This window comes from Euphorbia lathyris, chromosome 4 (assembly GCF_963576675.1).
Source record: "Euphorbia lathyris chromosome 4, ddEupLath1.1, whole genome shotgun sequence".
NCBI classification, from domain to species: Eukaryota; Viridiplantae; Streptophyta; class Magnoliopsida; order Malpighiales; family Euphorbiaceae; genus Euphorbia; species Euphorbia lathyris.
The window spans coordinates 49,944,658-49,961,212 of NC_088913.1; the positions used below are offsets into that span (position 1 = coordinate 49,944,658).

General features: G+C 36.9%; 1 protein-coding gene across 1 annotated transcript; it reads right to left on the reverse strand.

The window, feature by feature from the left end:
• Positions 1–3,855: 3,855 nt before the first annotated feature.
• On the reverse strand, positions 3,856–11,732 carry LOC136226702 (chaperone protein dnaJ GFA2, mitochondrial). Its single transcript, XM_066015327.1, has 18 exons — positions 11,464–11,732; positions 11,237–11,330; positions 10,928–11,002; positions 10,715–10,797; positions 9,392–9,475; positions 9,262–9,300; positions 8,724–8,813; positions 8,253–8,297; positions 8,082–8,169; positions 7,858–7,922; positions 7,690–7,764; positions 7,221–7,293; positions 6,653–6,744; positions 5,617–5,688; positions 4,868–4,924; positions 4,741–4,789; positions 4,309–4,378; positions 3,856–4,182 (listed from the first exon to the last, which is right to left on the reverse strand). The coding sequence occupies exons 1-18, from the start codon at positions 11,536–11,538 to the stop codon at positions 4,089–4,091; spliced, it is 1,320 nt and encodes a 439-aa protein (XP_065871399.1). The 5' UTR covers positions 11,539–11,732; the 3' UTR covers positions 3,856–4,088.
• Between the last annotated feature and the right edge of the window lie 4,823 nt (positions 11,733–16,555).

Here is a 16,555-nt window from a genome sequence, read left to right on the forward strand (position 1 = left end):
ATTGGCCCGGCGTTTTCGGTTTGAAAATTTCTGGATTGAGGAGTCAGGCTGTCTGGAACAGATATCAACAGCGTGGCAACATTTTCCTGACAACGGGCTTCTAAATAAACAGAGAAATTGTGGCGAAATTCTTAAGAATTAGGGAATTGCTGTTCGGAATCGTTTCAAGAGGGAGATTCGACAATGTCGATTAGTCATTAAAAGATTAAAAGGTAAAGAAAACACACATGATCGTGAGTCCTTTGCGCAAGCCCGAAATCGCCTTGATGAACTACTTCAACAAGAGACGTACTGGAAGAAGAGAAGCAAGGCTCTTTGGCTTAAGTCTGGGGATCTCAACTCCAAGTTCTTTCATTCAGCAGCTAGTATCAGAGGCAAGAAAAAGGAGATCAGAAAGCTAAAAGATGAGTCAGGTACCTGGGTAGATTGGAATTCGGGGTTGTCCTCCCTTATCTCAAATTATTTCAATGATATTTTTTCTTCTTCTGGTTGTGTGGTTGCTCCTTTGTTGAATAATGTTCATTCTAAAATCTTTGTTGAGTTAAATGCTGATCTTCTACAACCATATACTGAGGATGAAGTTAAAAAGGCGGTGTTCTCCATGCATCCAGATAAAAGCCCTGGTACTGATGAGTTTAATTCGTGCTTTTATCAGCACTATTGGGGTTTAGTTGGACCAGATGTTGTTCAGTCATGTATATAGTGGTTGAATGAAGGGGTCTTTCCTGAAAGCATTCATGATACCAACATTGTTCTGATACCGAAGAAGTCGGTTCCTGATGGGCTTCCAAAATTTACACCTCTTTAATATAGCTCTTTTGGAAAAACAGGGCCGACGTCTACTTACAAACCCAGATTCTTTACTGGCTCGAGTGTACAAGGCAAAGTATTACCCTTCTTCTTTTTTTTTTCTGGAAGATGAGATAGGTAACAAGCCCAGCTTCATCTGGAGAAGCGTTCATACAGCTCAATCACTAGTAGCATTTGGAGCAAGGAAAGTTGTTGGGTCAGGTGAGGCAATTAAAATTTGGGACGATCTGTGGCTTCCGGACCCTTTAAACCCTTTTGTAGAAAACCCTTTATCCGGTCTGGGTCGTGAAATGGTTGAGAGCCTTCGGACTGAAACGGGTGACTGGGACCTACAACTTATAAGGGGAATTTTTGTTGAAAGAGATGTCGAACTCATTTGAAGCATCCCTCTTAGCTTGCGGGCTATCAGTGATTCGTAGGAATGGAACTGGGATGCAAGAGGGAAGTTCTCGATAAAAAGTGCATATCGGTAACTTTGGAAAGTTCGGAATGGGGCACAACTAAGTCCAGCAGCTAATGGGGTAAATTGGGAAAGTTGATTGTATATTCTCATATTATTATGAAAATTTTGGTTTATATGTTGTTTTATTTATGCATGTCATATTTTGTATGAAGTAATTAGGTGACGAATTAAGTTGTTGGGTCAGGTGAGGCAATTAAAATTTGGGATGATTTGTGGCTTCCGGACCCTTTAAACCCTTTTGTAGAAAACCCTTTATCCGGTCTGGGTCGTGAAATGGTTGAGAGCCTTCGGACTGAAACGGGTGACTGGGACCTACAACTTATAAGGGGAATTTTTGTTGAAAGAGATGTCGAACTCATTTGAAGCATCCCTCTTAGCTTGCGGGCTATCAGTGATTCGTAGGAATGGAACTGGGATGCAAGAGGGAAGTTCTCGGTAAAAAGTGCATATCGGTAACTTTGGAAAGTTCGGAATGGGGCACAACTAAGTCCAACAGCTAATGGGGTAAATTGGGAATCTATATGGTCTCTAAAGGTTACACCTAAGGTTAAGAACTTGGTATGGAGGAGAATTTTATTTGGCTGCCTCCCGTCATTAAAGCATTAAGTACTCGCAAGGTCCAAGGTAGTAGCATTTGTCCGATGTGTAATCTAGTGGAAGAAGATGATTTTCATGCGCTAATTAAGTGTCGAAATGCTCGACTTTTATGGTGTTTGACGGGATTTCCTGGTATGATTGACGGCTACTCTTCCTTCTCGGATTTTTGGAGAAAAATACTGTCATTTCAGCCGGGTGAACAGGCACATCTGTGACGTTTTGCTGGTTCTTGTGGATTAATTGTAATAATCAGGTATGGTCCCAAAAAATGTCGACACCTACTATTCTTCATTCATCTGTTGTTCAGTACCTCTCAGGGTGGCGAGCAGCTCAAAATCATCGACATGGCTCTGAAGTTATGGAGTCGTCGGCCCAGCAGAAATGGCACAAACCTCCGCACGGGATGATAAAGCTAAACGTGGATGGTGACGTTTCTTAATGTTACTGGGGGGATATTTGTTACCGTATTAAGTTATTTGTGCTGACCTCAAGGAGGCCCATTATAACTTAAGAGGGTTCAGGTGGGCCCTGGCCTATGAAGAGGAAGAAAGGATGACGACATCGGACGAAGCCGTGACCTACGGTCACCTTCATTTTGCCGAAGGCAACCTGGAGGGTACATTTGCGAAGAGCACGTGGACGAATCAGAGCACTTGATTCCAAATGTACACTCCTCATTTTTATAACCATGTTGGCACGCAAAGATACGGTCCATTGATCTATCATAAGTTGACACGTGTCCAAAGGTACGATTATGATCATCTATAAATAGCGGAGGACTTACCAGACTTCATGTATTTTATTCTTAATCACTTGAATATATTTCATTGAAGTCTTTGATATTCCCTCGAGTTATCAACTGAATTTAGCATCATAGAGGGTTCGCCTGTCTCCGGCCCTTTTTCTGACCATTGTTGTCTTTTTAGGTGATCGAACTCTGATCGGAGGTCAAACGCATAAAAGTACGAAATAACAATTAACTAAAATTATTCATACCAGGAAAGTATATTAAGGCTTGAAAAAGAACACAATTAACCCTAGCCCATACTTGAATATTTTGGCCAGCATAGAGCATTCCCCTTGCTCGCTTTCGTCGAAATCGTTCTTGCTTTTGCTAGCACCGGTCTCATCCCTATGGTGTTGGTGCACATGACTATGGAGAATTCAAGCGACGTGCGGATTTCTTTAGCCATCACCACAAGAGATTAAACTCATAAGTTTCTAATCCTTGTTAGAAAACGTTTTGAAAATTTAATATATGGTAATCTTACACAGTAAATCAGATTCTAGAAAATTTTAAACAGTAACAGTCTGTTGCGCTTCGTTTATTTTCCATGATGAATCTCCAACACATAATCCATATGAGATTCCTTCAACTGCCTTGCTTGGTGTAAGATTAATTATGTGAGCAGTAGTTTTCAAAATATATTAAGGCTTGAAGCAAAGAAAGCCCTAAATGCCTTTTGCCAATTTTGAACTGGGCATTGCATGCTCCATTGGTGTGTGCAAGCATCCATCGAAAGATGGTTAATACATCAAAGAGCATCCCAAATTTATTCAAAAAAAAAAAAAAAACAAACTTGATTGACATTCTAAACCTATATGGTGCTTCATTAACCTTTTGCTTAAAATAACCTATTGACTCCTCAACTTGCTCACAATGATTCATTTTACCCATGAACTTGTCTAAAGTGATAAGCATTCCCATTTATCAAAATCTATAAAAAATAAATAAAAATCAAAACTAAAAAAATAAAAACCTAATTCGTGATTCTAAATCATTAAAACAAATTAACTTTCTGTTTTGTATATCTTTATAACATTTTTATAGATTTAGAGAGTTAACCATAACAATTTAAGCAAGTTTAAAAGGTAACGAGACACCGTGTAAATTCAAGGTAACCGATATATTAAGCCTAAAAAGATACCAAAAGTTTATCCTTGCTATATTTCCGAGTACTTTATTCATTTCCAAATACCAACCGAGGAAAAAGGAACCATATATAGAAGTTGAGGGAAACCAAAATTTCGATTAACGCAAATAATGCTATTTACAAGAGATTGAATCAAAGCTGCTAAAAATTTGAGCCCTATAATAATTACTAATAGATGGATGTCATTTGCGATCTCTTGAGGCAAAAATATTACTCGATAAGTGTAAAGAGTACATTTGAATGATTATTATGTCCTTTTTTTTTTTTTTTTACCACAAAGCGTTTCAGCCAGAGGCTCCAGCAGCACGCTTTTCGTATTCACCTTGTTCTTCTTTGGCAAACTCTTGGAGTAGCTCGCGCTGTCTCGGTGTCAAGTTCCTGCACAAATCAAAAACTCAAGTCAGTTTTCTAGCAGCAGATGGAAGGTGCATTACTATCAAAGGAAAAAGGGTTTCCAACAACTTTGATACTTTGGGAAAATAACCTCAAGAGAGAGAAACTCACGTTGGAATGCTGACAGTGAAGTGCACAAATTGATCACCGAATGAGTGAGAACCCCGTGACTTAATCAGCCCTGTTAGTTAATATACACAAGAAATAAAATCTTCATTTACTCTTTATAACAAACTTAGGAGGTAGAATCAACACTGTAATACAAACAAAAGGTTAATTTGACCAATGCACTTCTATTTTGACACATTTGACCATATACTTTAATTGTTCACAAAATTTGACCCTTGATGGACAGAATTGTATTAGACACGCGGTAGACAATTGGAGAAAATAGTTTGAGCACGTGCTGTTGTAGATAATAGAGCCATCCACAAGAGTTAAATTGTGCTAAAGTTTGAAGCAGATGGATCAAATGGGACAAGATCAGACCAAGGTTAACAATTTTTGCTTATGGGACCAAAAGTGAACAGCCTCAATCCTCACCTTTCTTCTTCAGGACAACCTTCTGGCCAGGCTGGGTGCCAGGGCGGACCTGAAAATAGAGTCAAAGGAAAAGTCATATTAATGCTGACCTGAAAATATGACATCATGCATAAATATTTTAACATACCTTAAGTACAACATCACCGGTGAGAGTAGGGACCTGGATTGTTCCCCCCAGAATTGCCTACAACAATATATGAACATCAAAACCAGATGAAAGGGATATGTTGAATTGTGATAGAAATAAAAAAAAAAAAAAAAAATACAGGAAGAACTGTATGGATGTTGAGGTGCTTAATTTAAAGATGAAACTCTAAGCTGATGTAATATTTGATATCACCCTAGAGCGGAGCTCAAAGATCGCAAAACCAAACGTTATAAAGGATAAGGGTCGATTTGACCATCAACTTAACTTGCAAGGTCAATTTGGACAAAAAAAAAAAAAATTGTATATATTTGTTCCTTCGACTAGCCATTTTTAAAAGTAGTCCAAGATGACGAGTCAATGTTAGGAATTGACACAAAGTAACAAAAGTCACAAATCATATGTTCACACATCACTTTTCAGTTAACTTAATAAAACATGCCAAGTTGTGGACTAAATTAATATTCGAAGCTCATTGATCTAATTTGTGTCGCTGACACGACTTGATTTCACGGTTTTATATGATGGTTCATGTTAGCCGACCCCGAATCATTTCGGGACTAAGGCTTTGTTGTTGTTGTTGTTGTATTGATCTAGAAAGCCAAGTTAAAAGGACCAAGTTGACCCTTTTTCTTGTTATAAATGATCAAACTATCAGCTATATTAAAAAGAATCCCATGCACTAGGCCATTTAATGATCAAGAGAAACAAAGAATTAAATGATGTTTTACCTGAGTAACACTAAGAACAGCATCAACATGAATGTTAGAGCCTTCTCTGCGGAAAACAGGATCCTCTCGTACCTAATACGATAAAGGAACAATAACAAAATTAAGTATCATAGAATAGAACTTCGATCAGTAGTTGGTGATTAGCAATAGAATACCACAGAACAATATTGACAGATGCCAAGAGGAAACAAACCAAGCACAAAACAAGCAAACACATGCTAAGATTTAAACAAAGGAACTAGGAAAAGGGGAATCATAGAGGGAGATCCATGAAAAATTGTTACACCACGGAATGCCAACTTCAACTCTCTGAACTCATGAACTAAAAGTTCAGTGCTATCCAAAATTAGCATGCAAAATTTAGATCTTTGAAAATTAACGCATTAGTAAACAAACAAATTTAAGTACGAATACTAATGGAGAATATTTAATTAAAAACTACCAAAATAACATGAGTTGGATTCAGCTAACATTTTACAATGAGGTGAGAGGTCAATCTATTATCCCTTGTTTGGAAACTTCCATTTTGAAGGAATCATTTCTTTTTCAGCAAATTTCTCGTTTGGAAATAAACAAAATAAGGGAATTTGATTATTTTTTCAAAAAATAAGCTAGCTTGAAAGAATTCAAATCATGTGAGCATTCTAATTGAATTCATTTCTTCCAAATGATTCATTCCAACATCGCCTTAGAGATTAGGCTAGTTTGGACACAAAACTCAAACTTGTGTATTGATTTTTCCATAAAGTTAATCTTGATGTATATTAGAATTCACTAACAAATTTTGAGATTAGGAAGTGAATGCATTTCAAAAAGACAGATAGCCATATTAGGCACAAATGTCTTGTCAAATAATGCTACAAGGAAATAGTAGTCACTACTTTTCTTATAAACTATAATATAATTTAGTAAATTCCTGACAAGGAGCAAAAGGTCCAGGATAAAACGCACATCCTTGCATCTCCCACAACTACCTTAAGTTATAACAGGAAATACATAAAAAGATTCTAGGAAATAATTAGCATCTATAACTCACCCTAACAGTCACATACAGATCACCAGGTTGAAGTCCATATGGATCTGCTCCACCACTTCTTGGGACTTTAATGGTTTCATTGTCATCCACTCCTGCAGAGAAAAACAAACCAATTTTGTAAAATTTACAGCCACGGTGCTGACACATTTTTCTTTGGGACATGGGGCAGAAAAATATCTGAACTTTTATTTTCTGCAGCAGAATCATTTCTAGAAAAAAATATATTTTTATTAACCACTCAATCAAACTATTACACTTCTGTCACAATAATAGCAACTTTCAGTAAAAGAATTTTCTTGTGTGTGCGACAACCATAAACGTTTATTCAGTTAAACCATCTTCAGAGTAAAGGACTTACTTGATTGTAATAGTTTCATAAATTTATATCTTGAAGTTGAACACACATTTCATGGAAAAATTTTTTTAATGAGATGGAGAAAATCAGACATGTCAACGCAAGATAACTGACGAGCATAGTACAATGCCACCCCAGGAAAGAAAACCAAGCAACAATGCTACAAGATACCAAAAGAACTTGGAAGATATTTAAATTTTCACAAAAACATACCTGCAACTATATCCAATTTGATGGACTTTGGTCCTGTCACTACTTTACCTCCATTGCAAGACCTGCAAACACTCTGCCACAAATTGTCATATTAGAAAAATTGTGCATTAATATTTAGGCGCAAGTTTCAAAACCATAACATAGGACAAGGTCAACATTTAATATCCATTTTTCAAATATGAACCAGTGTCGTTGACATTTAAATCTTAGTGCAGTAAATGAAATGACTTTCCTCCAATAGGTCCTTAGGCAAGACCCCACTGGTCAAAAGTAAGCAGACAACTAGAATTTAACCTCTTTCACAAAAGTATCATTAGCACAAAAATGTTTTAGTTATATTTCCTGCTTAATTCATCAGTAGTGCATAAACTTTGAATTTTTTTTTCTTTTATTCAAAGGGGACAAAATCCAAGGAACAGTGTTGCAATGTTGATTGAACATAAGAGGAGGACAAAATGTCATTGCATACCGATACAGTAGCCCCGTTACCATTACAGTGAGTACAAGTATACTGAAGAGTCATAAAGCCTTTTTGGGTAAACACCTGTGCATGTACGAAATCAAAATGTAAGCTTTGGGACATGCATAACATATACATAGCAATTCCCATCATGCATTGTTAGCAGATAAAACTAACCAAGCCACTGCCTCCACATCTCTTACAAGTTTCAGGTTTTACTCCAGGAGGAACACCTTCTCCACCTACAAAATTACAACAAAATGGGATTTATGGAGGAGGTGTACCCACTAGTAACATTTAAGTACTGGAAAAAAGAGAACAAATAACTTCCGTAAGCGCAACAATAATTACAAAACAAAAAGTTCGCAAATTTGAAGAAACTGCAGAAAATATAAACATACGACAAGCTTGACAAGTCAAATCAGTTTGATATGAGATAGTTTTGGTGCACCCCTGAACAGCTTCCATGAAGGATAGTTCAATTGCAACCTACACAAAGGGAAAGAGGGAGACATGTCAAAACAGTTCTCAGCTACAGAGAGATCAATGATATAGATGAGAAGCAATAAAACCTTGACATCTCGGCCGCCGATATGCTGATTGAACAAACTGCCGAACTGTTCTCCAACATAGCAAGTCACGAGACAAAAAAAAATTGAGATGTTAAATTTTATGGAAGGAAATATTCATGAAAAGAAAAGCCTCAATAAGAAGGAATGCTATCCAATGTCTTCGGACTAATATTTTTATTTTTCACGGTTCTTACAAATATTTCATCAAAGATTTAAGCGCATCTCATAATCAATATCTTCAATGATAAGTTTATTATCAAGAAAAACAACAGCACACGAGTCGTATTAAAAGATGCATTGGACGGTTTCCATTTTCCAGAATATTAAATCATTCAACCCTGGAAAGGTTTATCACATAGCAAAATACGGAGAATTTCATAACAGGTATAATCAAGCTAAATCACTATAACTATTCATCAAAGAGCAACTATTATCAAACCCAAGTGATACAAGCTGAAGACAAGTTCTTACATCTCTGAAGATGTTGAGTGGATCAAATCCAGGACCCCCACCAGGATGAAAATCTCCATTGAGATTTTGCTCATATGCATCATGACCAACCTATAAGATTGATCAACGCCCAATATCAGTACAAAAGGCCACTAAGCAGAGAATCAGTACGTCATAGCCAAAAAAAAAATTGTAAGAAAAAAATTTGTCAAACTAGATGTTATCAAATAAACTCTCGCCATTTTCCATCCTTGCATAGCCAATTTGGATATGGGACAAGAGAGAGAGAGAGATGAATAACGATGTGAAATAAAGTGTATGCAAATGAGAACAGCTACAAGGAAATTAGCTGCATTATACATCTTGATGTAAAACTTCACCATGGAATTATAACAACCCATTCTGAACTTTGGGCTTTGGCATGCCCAAACTTAGAAGCTAAAGTTCCAGATACATGCACTTGTTCGTCATTTTAACTCTAAAAAATGGCATGCTATTCTTCGCGCTCAATTTGAAACCATTCATATGTTAATAAATAGTGTGAGATTAGAATTGAAACCTCGTCATATTGCCCACGCTTTTCCTCATCTTTCAAAACCTAAAGGAACAGAACAAAGCAATATACTGCATTCAGCATAAAAGTAAGATGGTTAGATAAATAGACAAGACTTGCAGTCTATAAAATCTACCTCATATGCCTTTGACACCTCTTGAAACTTCTTTTCAGCTTCAGGATCATCTTTATTGGTATCAGGATGGAGTTTCTTGGCCAGCTGCGAAATAGTGTACAAATAAAATCAGAACTAGAAAAGGATGAAGTAAAATACACTTCAGTTAGAAGCAGCTTCTTCCACCAAAAACAAATAATAATAATAAGGGTATATAATTTATTAGACCTTACGTTTTTACCTAATGCACTGCTTAGTTCCCGTATTTTCAAAAATACATTATAAGGTCCCTAATGTTTGTCACCGTCAACTGTTTGGTCCTTACCATTAAAATTTGAGCAAACTTCTGTTTGTCAAACCAAATAATAGTCAAATAAATATTAAATGCCAAAACTACCCTTGCACCAATATAACAAAATACCCATTTTTAATACAGAATCAAAATTTAAAAACAAGGAACAACATAATAAAAACAAAACAAGAAAATAAAAAGAAAATTTGATGATAGGAAGAATGAACATGTGATTTGAAATCCTTGATCAATGGGCTTGAAAATCAGATTTCAATCAAGGATTGAAAATCAGATTACCACACTTGCATTTCCAGCTCATGGGCTTGTAATTGGAGATATCGTCACCACTATAATAAGCAAACAGTTGACGGTGAAAATTTTGGAATTCTCTGTTTTCCCTTCCAGCACTAGTCCAAGCGATCCCCACCAATGGCAACAAACCGGTTTTCTTAACCAAAGCCCAAGACCTATTGGCCCCTTGAACGCCGCCAAGAAGAATTATAGCAGCAGAAACTCCTGCCAAACAACAGCTAGCTTCTCGTTCAACTCCGATCCTCCGATTCTAGCAATACCACTACCAACACCAACAACTTCCACAAACCCCCGCGGATTTTGACCGCTGTGACCTGTGACGGCACCAGGAGCGTGAAAGACTGAAAGCAACAGTGAAAGATACCATTCTTCCCGCCATGACCTTGAGTATTTCTCGGACCTTGCATTTCTAGTTCAAGGGTATTCTTGGTATTTAATATTTACTTGACTAATATTTGGTTTGACTAACAGACGTTTGCTCAAATTTTAACAGTATGGACCAAACAGTTGACGATAACAAACACTAGGGACCTCATAATGTATTTTTAAACATACGAGGATTAAACAGTGTGTTATGTAAAAATGCAGGGACTAATAAATTATTTACCCTAATAATAATAATAATAATATAATAATAATAACAACATAATGATAATAATGCATACATAGTCCAAACTTTTATACAGAATGGGATTGCAACGCAAAGATACTAAAGGAATGGAAAGGGAACAACAACTTACTGCATAATAAGCTTTCTTTATTTCAGATGAACTTGCATTCTTGCTAACACCAAGTACATCATAATAATCTCTTGACATAGAAGCTGAACCATGAAACAACATAACAATGTGTTGGTAGATAAAGTGTAGTTCCATTAAAAAAAAAAAACCTGCGAAACTCATAATTTAAGCATTTAAATTAAAATAAAATCAATGGCCTAACATGTGAATTACCAGAGCCATGAATTAACCTTGCCGCGCAAAAATTGCTATTGAAAGACCCCAACTTGAACCAGTTTTTTTGGTTAGCTGCACATGTCCAAACATGCAACTGATTAGAAGCCTACTCCAAAAGCTCTGTTTGGTTGCAACGAAAACGAAATCAATGAGGTAAACGTGGACGTGATACAAGTTTTTGTTTCATAGCTCCAATGATTTATTAAAAGCCCCAATTTACCAAAATGGAAAAAAAAAAAATCAATTTCCATTTTTTAATAGCATTACTAAGCTCTCCATAACCAGCCAGCGAAAAAGCAAGAGTACCATATTTGGGGGCGTAATTGCCAATGACCCTAACAGGATTGCAAGCTCCTGTACTCAATCTCCTGTAACTCCCATTTAACAAATTCTTACAGACCTGTTATCCAATTAAAAAAAGAAATCAGAAGACGCAGCAAACGAAAACCACGCTAATTTATATTAAAAAAAAAAAAATGAGCACCGATAACAATTGAAGCAAAAACAAAGTTCAATCCAGAATTAGCTATTACAGAATGAATATATTCTTCGGAAACAGAGCGGCGAGAGAGAAAAGCAATAAGCTTGACGCCATGGGTGCGAACCATCTGGAAAACTGTTATAGGGTTTCCTAGGGATTTGTCTAATTGTTGAATGAGAAAGGGCGAGTTGGGGTTTTTTCGTTAGGAAGCCAGGTAGTTTGAAGTTTTTTTTTTTTTTTTGTTTTTGAAAAGGGTAATTTGAAGGTTTAAACCCTACAAAAGCCCTAATCTTTTTGCTAGGGATTGGAAAGTTCTAGTTGCAAGGAGAGCAGAAACTGATTTCTTTTCTTCTTTTTTCTTTTTTTTTTATGAAAAAACTGATTTAGGCCTAACCTTAGTGTAAATTACACCCATGGCAACTGAACTTTACCAATTTTTTAATATTACCATTGAACTTTAAAATGTAACGTAAAAGCCACTGAATTTTGCATTTGTTATATCTGTAGCCACTGAACTTCAATCAATGTCTCAAAATGATTTTTGACGGCCTCAAAATAAAAAATTCTAAGAATTAATGATATTCTAAACAACTTTAATTCTTGAAAAAAATCTGTTTTGAAGTCATTTATGTGTTGTTTGATTAGGGGATAAAGTAAACCTTTAAAGAAAGAAAACTCAAAAATAATGATTTTGAAAAATAAAAAATATGATTTCATAATAAATTGCATTCTCAAGAAATTTAATTCTTGAATATTTTCATTTTGAGGTCTTTAATGGTCATTTAGGAGTTAGATAAAGTTTAGTGAGCATAGTTGTAACAAAATGTAAAGTTCAATGGCTTTTATATTGCATTTTAAAGTTAAGTGATCATACTGTAAAAATTGATAAAGTTCAGTGACCATGGATGTTGTTGGGATAAGCATATATTCACAACATATATATTTATCCGAATAAGTAAACGGGTTACCTCTTGTAGCGCAGATCCCGTTCTTGATTTGCAGCGGAAGGATTTCAGATCAATCACCTGATCTAGTATCACCGATCAAGCCTTCAACCATGCCAATAGAATTGGGAGAGGAAGACAATTGGTTCACGAACTAAAGCGACGACGAATCCCAAAAATAGAGAGAGGGGCGGCGACTTAGGGAAAAAGAGGAGAGAAAAAAATTCTCTAGAGATCCTGTATCTCAAAACCTAATTTCTGACTCTATTCTAATTCTCTTAGAATTATGATAGATTAGGGTTTCTATTTATACTGAATAAATAGATCACCTAACCCTAATTCTTATTGGGTTTGGGCTCGTTCCATTCCGGGCGGGCCTAATTGGATCCATATCCAATTAATTCCAACATCTCCCACTCGCACGCAATGGAACTTATTCCAAACTTTCTCAATCTCGGTCTCTATCATACTCTTGCAAATAGTTCGTGCGACCGGCATACTACCGAGAGCTCTAGTGCTATATACTCGTTAGAACATATAGCTGCTCGATTTTCATGTAACAAACTTGGAACTATGTACTCGTTAGAGATATATAGATCTTAGATTTGAACATGGATCGTCGGTGGTGTATGCTTTTATCCTAGACTCCATATCATATCCACTGTAGTCTTCGGATCTCTACAGTACATCTATTTTTCACAAATATGCACATATGCATAAGTGTTCGGACGGTGAAGAATAGAAACACTTAGATATGATTCAAATGGATGTCTTTCCCTCTTAACATTATTCTGTCCATTATAATTTGATTCGCTTATCCAGTCAGAGTCTCTTTGGTTGGTATTATCTCATCAACCTCGAGGTATCCCTTTCCAAGGTAGCTACATCAGACTAAACTTCTTAGAATAAGTCTAGGGTCTATAAGGATAAACAATAGTCAAGAAGCGCATCTTCATGACGTGAGTCTCACATTAGGAAAAGGTGAGATCAATCTACTTTTCCATCTCGTGGTCGCTAAAGCACACATGGTATGTGTCATGTGTTATGGTGTTCAATTCTTTTATGAAGAAGAGCATGTTATTAACACCATACAGAAGCATAGGTCTAGATGTGCCTGAACATCTAACTTTAGTTCATCACTTATGATGATCACTTCTGGCTATGACAGAAGGCTATAAGTTATCGCAAACTTGCCCTTTTAGATTACTTGTTAATCTTTTTCATGTATTTGTAACACATGTTATCTTGCACCGTAATGGAAACACTTTTCCATGTCTATAGCAAGACGGCTTCTATCATTGAACAAACTCTCGAAATTGCTCAAAGACAGCCTTATCCTTCATTTATCATCACATTGACGAAATGGGGGAAACTGCTCATGTGAGTGAGCTACATTCTGTCTAAACATGCATTTTGAGTTCATAACAGCAAATATTTACAATTAAATACTCGCACTCGTGTATTGATGAAAATTCATAAAACCTTTATTAATAATTCATGTCTTACAAATAAAACAATGAAGAATGAGAAGTATACTTAGATCCTAAACAATCCTTGGGATCTAACATGTTTAACATAAACATCTCTCTTGACTGGTTTGGTGAGGGGATCTGCCACCATGTCATGAGTAGATATATACTTCACATTAACTTCTTTGCGTGCAATTAAGTCCCTGACAAAATGATACTTAATCTCTATGTGCTTTGATTTGCTGTGGAACCTCTGGTCCTTAGCGAAAGCTATAGCAGATTGACTGTCACTGTTAACTATGACTTGGGTTTGACAATTAGTTACATTCAAGTTGTTTAGGAATCGATTCAGCCAAACAGCCTCTTGAACTGCTGATGAATACGATACGTATTCAGCTTCCATGGTGGACAGGGCTACACAAGTTTGTTTTTTGCTACTCTAGGAAATCACGCCATTTCCTAGCAAGAACACATAGACTAACGTGGACTTTCTTTCGTCCAAGTCTCCTGCCCAATCAGCATCTGTGTATCCTCTCAGATTTAGGTCTTTACCTTGATAGCATAGAGAATAATCTGTTGTTCCTTTGAGGTACCTTAGTATCCTCTTCACAGCTGCCCAATGTGCTAGTCCTGGGTTGGACTGATATCTACTCACCATCCCAACGGCATGACAGATATCAGGTCTTGTACACAACATGGTGTACATTAGACTACCTACGACACTTGCATATGGAACTTTTTCCATCCTTTTTTTTCGTTTGGATTCTTTGGACACATTTTGGTACTTAGGGTGATGTCCTTAGTCATCGGGCTATCTACAGGCCTACTTCCACACATACCGAAACGATCAATGACTTTGTTAACATAAGTCTCTTGAGACAGTGCTAATAGTTTCTTTGATCGATCCCTTGAAATCTTAACCCCAAGTATGTATGCGGCTTCGCCCATATCTTTCATTTCAAAACTTGAGTTTAGCCAAGCTTTGATTTGGTTTACAAATTCTATGTCATTTCTTGCTATCAGTATGTCATCTACATACAGACATAAAATGACAAAATTTCTACCCAACCGTTTCGTGTAGACACAATGGTCCTCTTCAAGCATTTTGAAGCCATTCGAAATCATTTGATTGTGAAAACGAAGGTACCATTGCCTAGAGGACTGTTTAAGGCCATAAATTGACTTTTTCAATTTGCAGACCTTATGCTCGGAGCCTTTTACCACGAAGCCCTCTAGCTGTGACATATAGATCTCTTCGCTCAATTCTCCATTGAGAAAAGCAGTCTTAACATCCATCTGATGTAGCTCTAGGTCTAAACTTGCTACAATAGCTAAGATTAGTCTAATAGATGTAAACCTTACAACAGGTGAGAATGTCTCCTCGAAGTCTATTCCTTCCTGTTGTGTATAGCCTTTAGCGATAAGGCTAGCTTTGTACCTTTCGATACTATTGTCAGCCCTTCGCTTCACTTTGAGAACCCATCTGCTGCCAACAGCTTTTCTACCCTTTGGCAGATCAACTAGTTCCCAAACATGGTTGGATCTCATAGAATCTAGTTCCTCTTGCATTGCTATAGTCCATTTGTCTTTTTTCGGAGAAGTGAAAGCTTCTTTAGCATTTCTAGGTTCCGCGTCATCATTTGGAGTTACTAAAAGAGTTGTGCCTTCGATACCAAATCATCGACTATCAACTCTTTGCCTTTTAGTACGGCGCGGTTCCGAGTTTTGATAAACTTCTCTCATATATTCATCATAACCCGAAATCCTATCTCTTAGACTTTGTCCCAAATTATCACAAGAATCAGGAATCAAACTCCCACTTAAATAAGGATCTGTCACATTCGAAACTTTTTGAGGTTCGGAACTTTGACATTGTTCTTGTTCCTGGTAGTGATCGGTATCATTACCTTGATCCTCAAAATTCCTCCCACTCGAATGGAGAGGTCCATTTGAATCTATTTCCTCAAACAGAGTGAGATCAGTGTCAACTTCTCCTAGCTTAGGAAACTCATTCTCTAAGAAGACGACGTCTCATGATTCAAATTCTGTCACTCGGCCTTCACTATTTTCTCCCACTAGGACATATCCCTTTGATACGTCAGGGTATCTTATAAAGACACACTTTCTACCTCTTGGGCCTAATTTCCCAAATTTGCTAGAGGTATCATGGGAAAAAACAGTACAACCCCAAGGTCTGAGCATACTCAAATCGGGTTTTCTACCAGTCCACAGCTCATAAGGAGTGGAAGTGACAGTCTTGGAGGGCACTCGGTTTAGAACATATGTAGCTGTTAGCAAAGCATTGATAGGGGCGTTTCGTCCCTATCTTTTAGCGTGATTTACGGTTTAATTTTGGATTAAATAAATAAGTTTAATTGCAAAAATAGAACGTTTTAATAAAATAATGAAATAAAAATAAAATCCGTACTTTTGGTTAATTATCTTTATTTTTGATTAATTTAGAAAATAAAACGTCAAGCTAACTCGGCTCTCGAGAATTGTATTTCAGGTATGAGTAAGGAGCAAAAATCCACCGACATACGTGGGGCATATCACCCTCCACGCGGGGCGTGGAACACCAAGTCAGAAATAATTGCTCAATCCGCAGACACCACGTGGGACTTACCCACTGTCACGCGGGGCGTCCTACCTTACACGCGGGGCATATAAGCAATGATAAGCTCAATCATGAATGTCAGACTGCATGGTCTTCCAAGTCAACTGCTCTCAC

Coding starts and splice junctions, on each gene's coding strand:
- LOC136226702 (XM_066015327.1), bottom strand. CDS start 11,538: ATGGTTCGCACCCATGGCGTCAAGCTTATTGCTTTTCTCTCTCGCCGC. Junction 9,476..10,714: donor TAAAGAAAGCTTATTATGCA/GTAAGTTGTTGT, acceptor ACTATTTCGCAG/CTGGCCAAGAAACTCCATCC. Junction 7,765..7,857: donor GATGTGGAGGCAGTGGCTTG/GTTAGTTTTATC, acceptor GTACATGCACAG/GTGTTTACCCAAAAAGGCTT.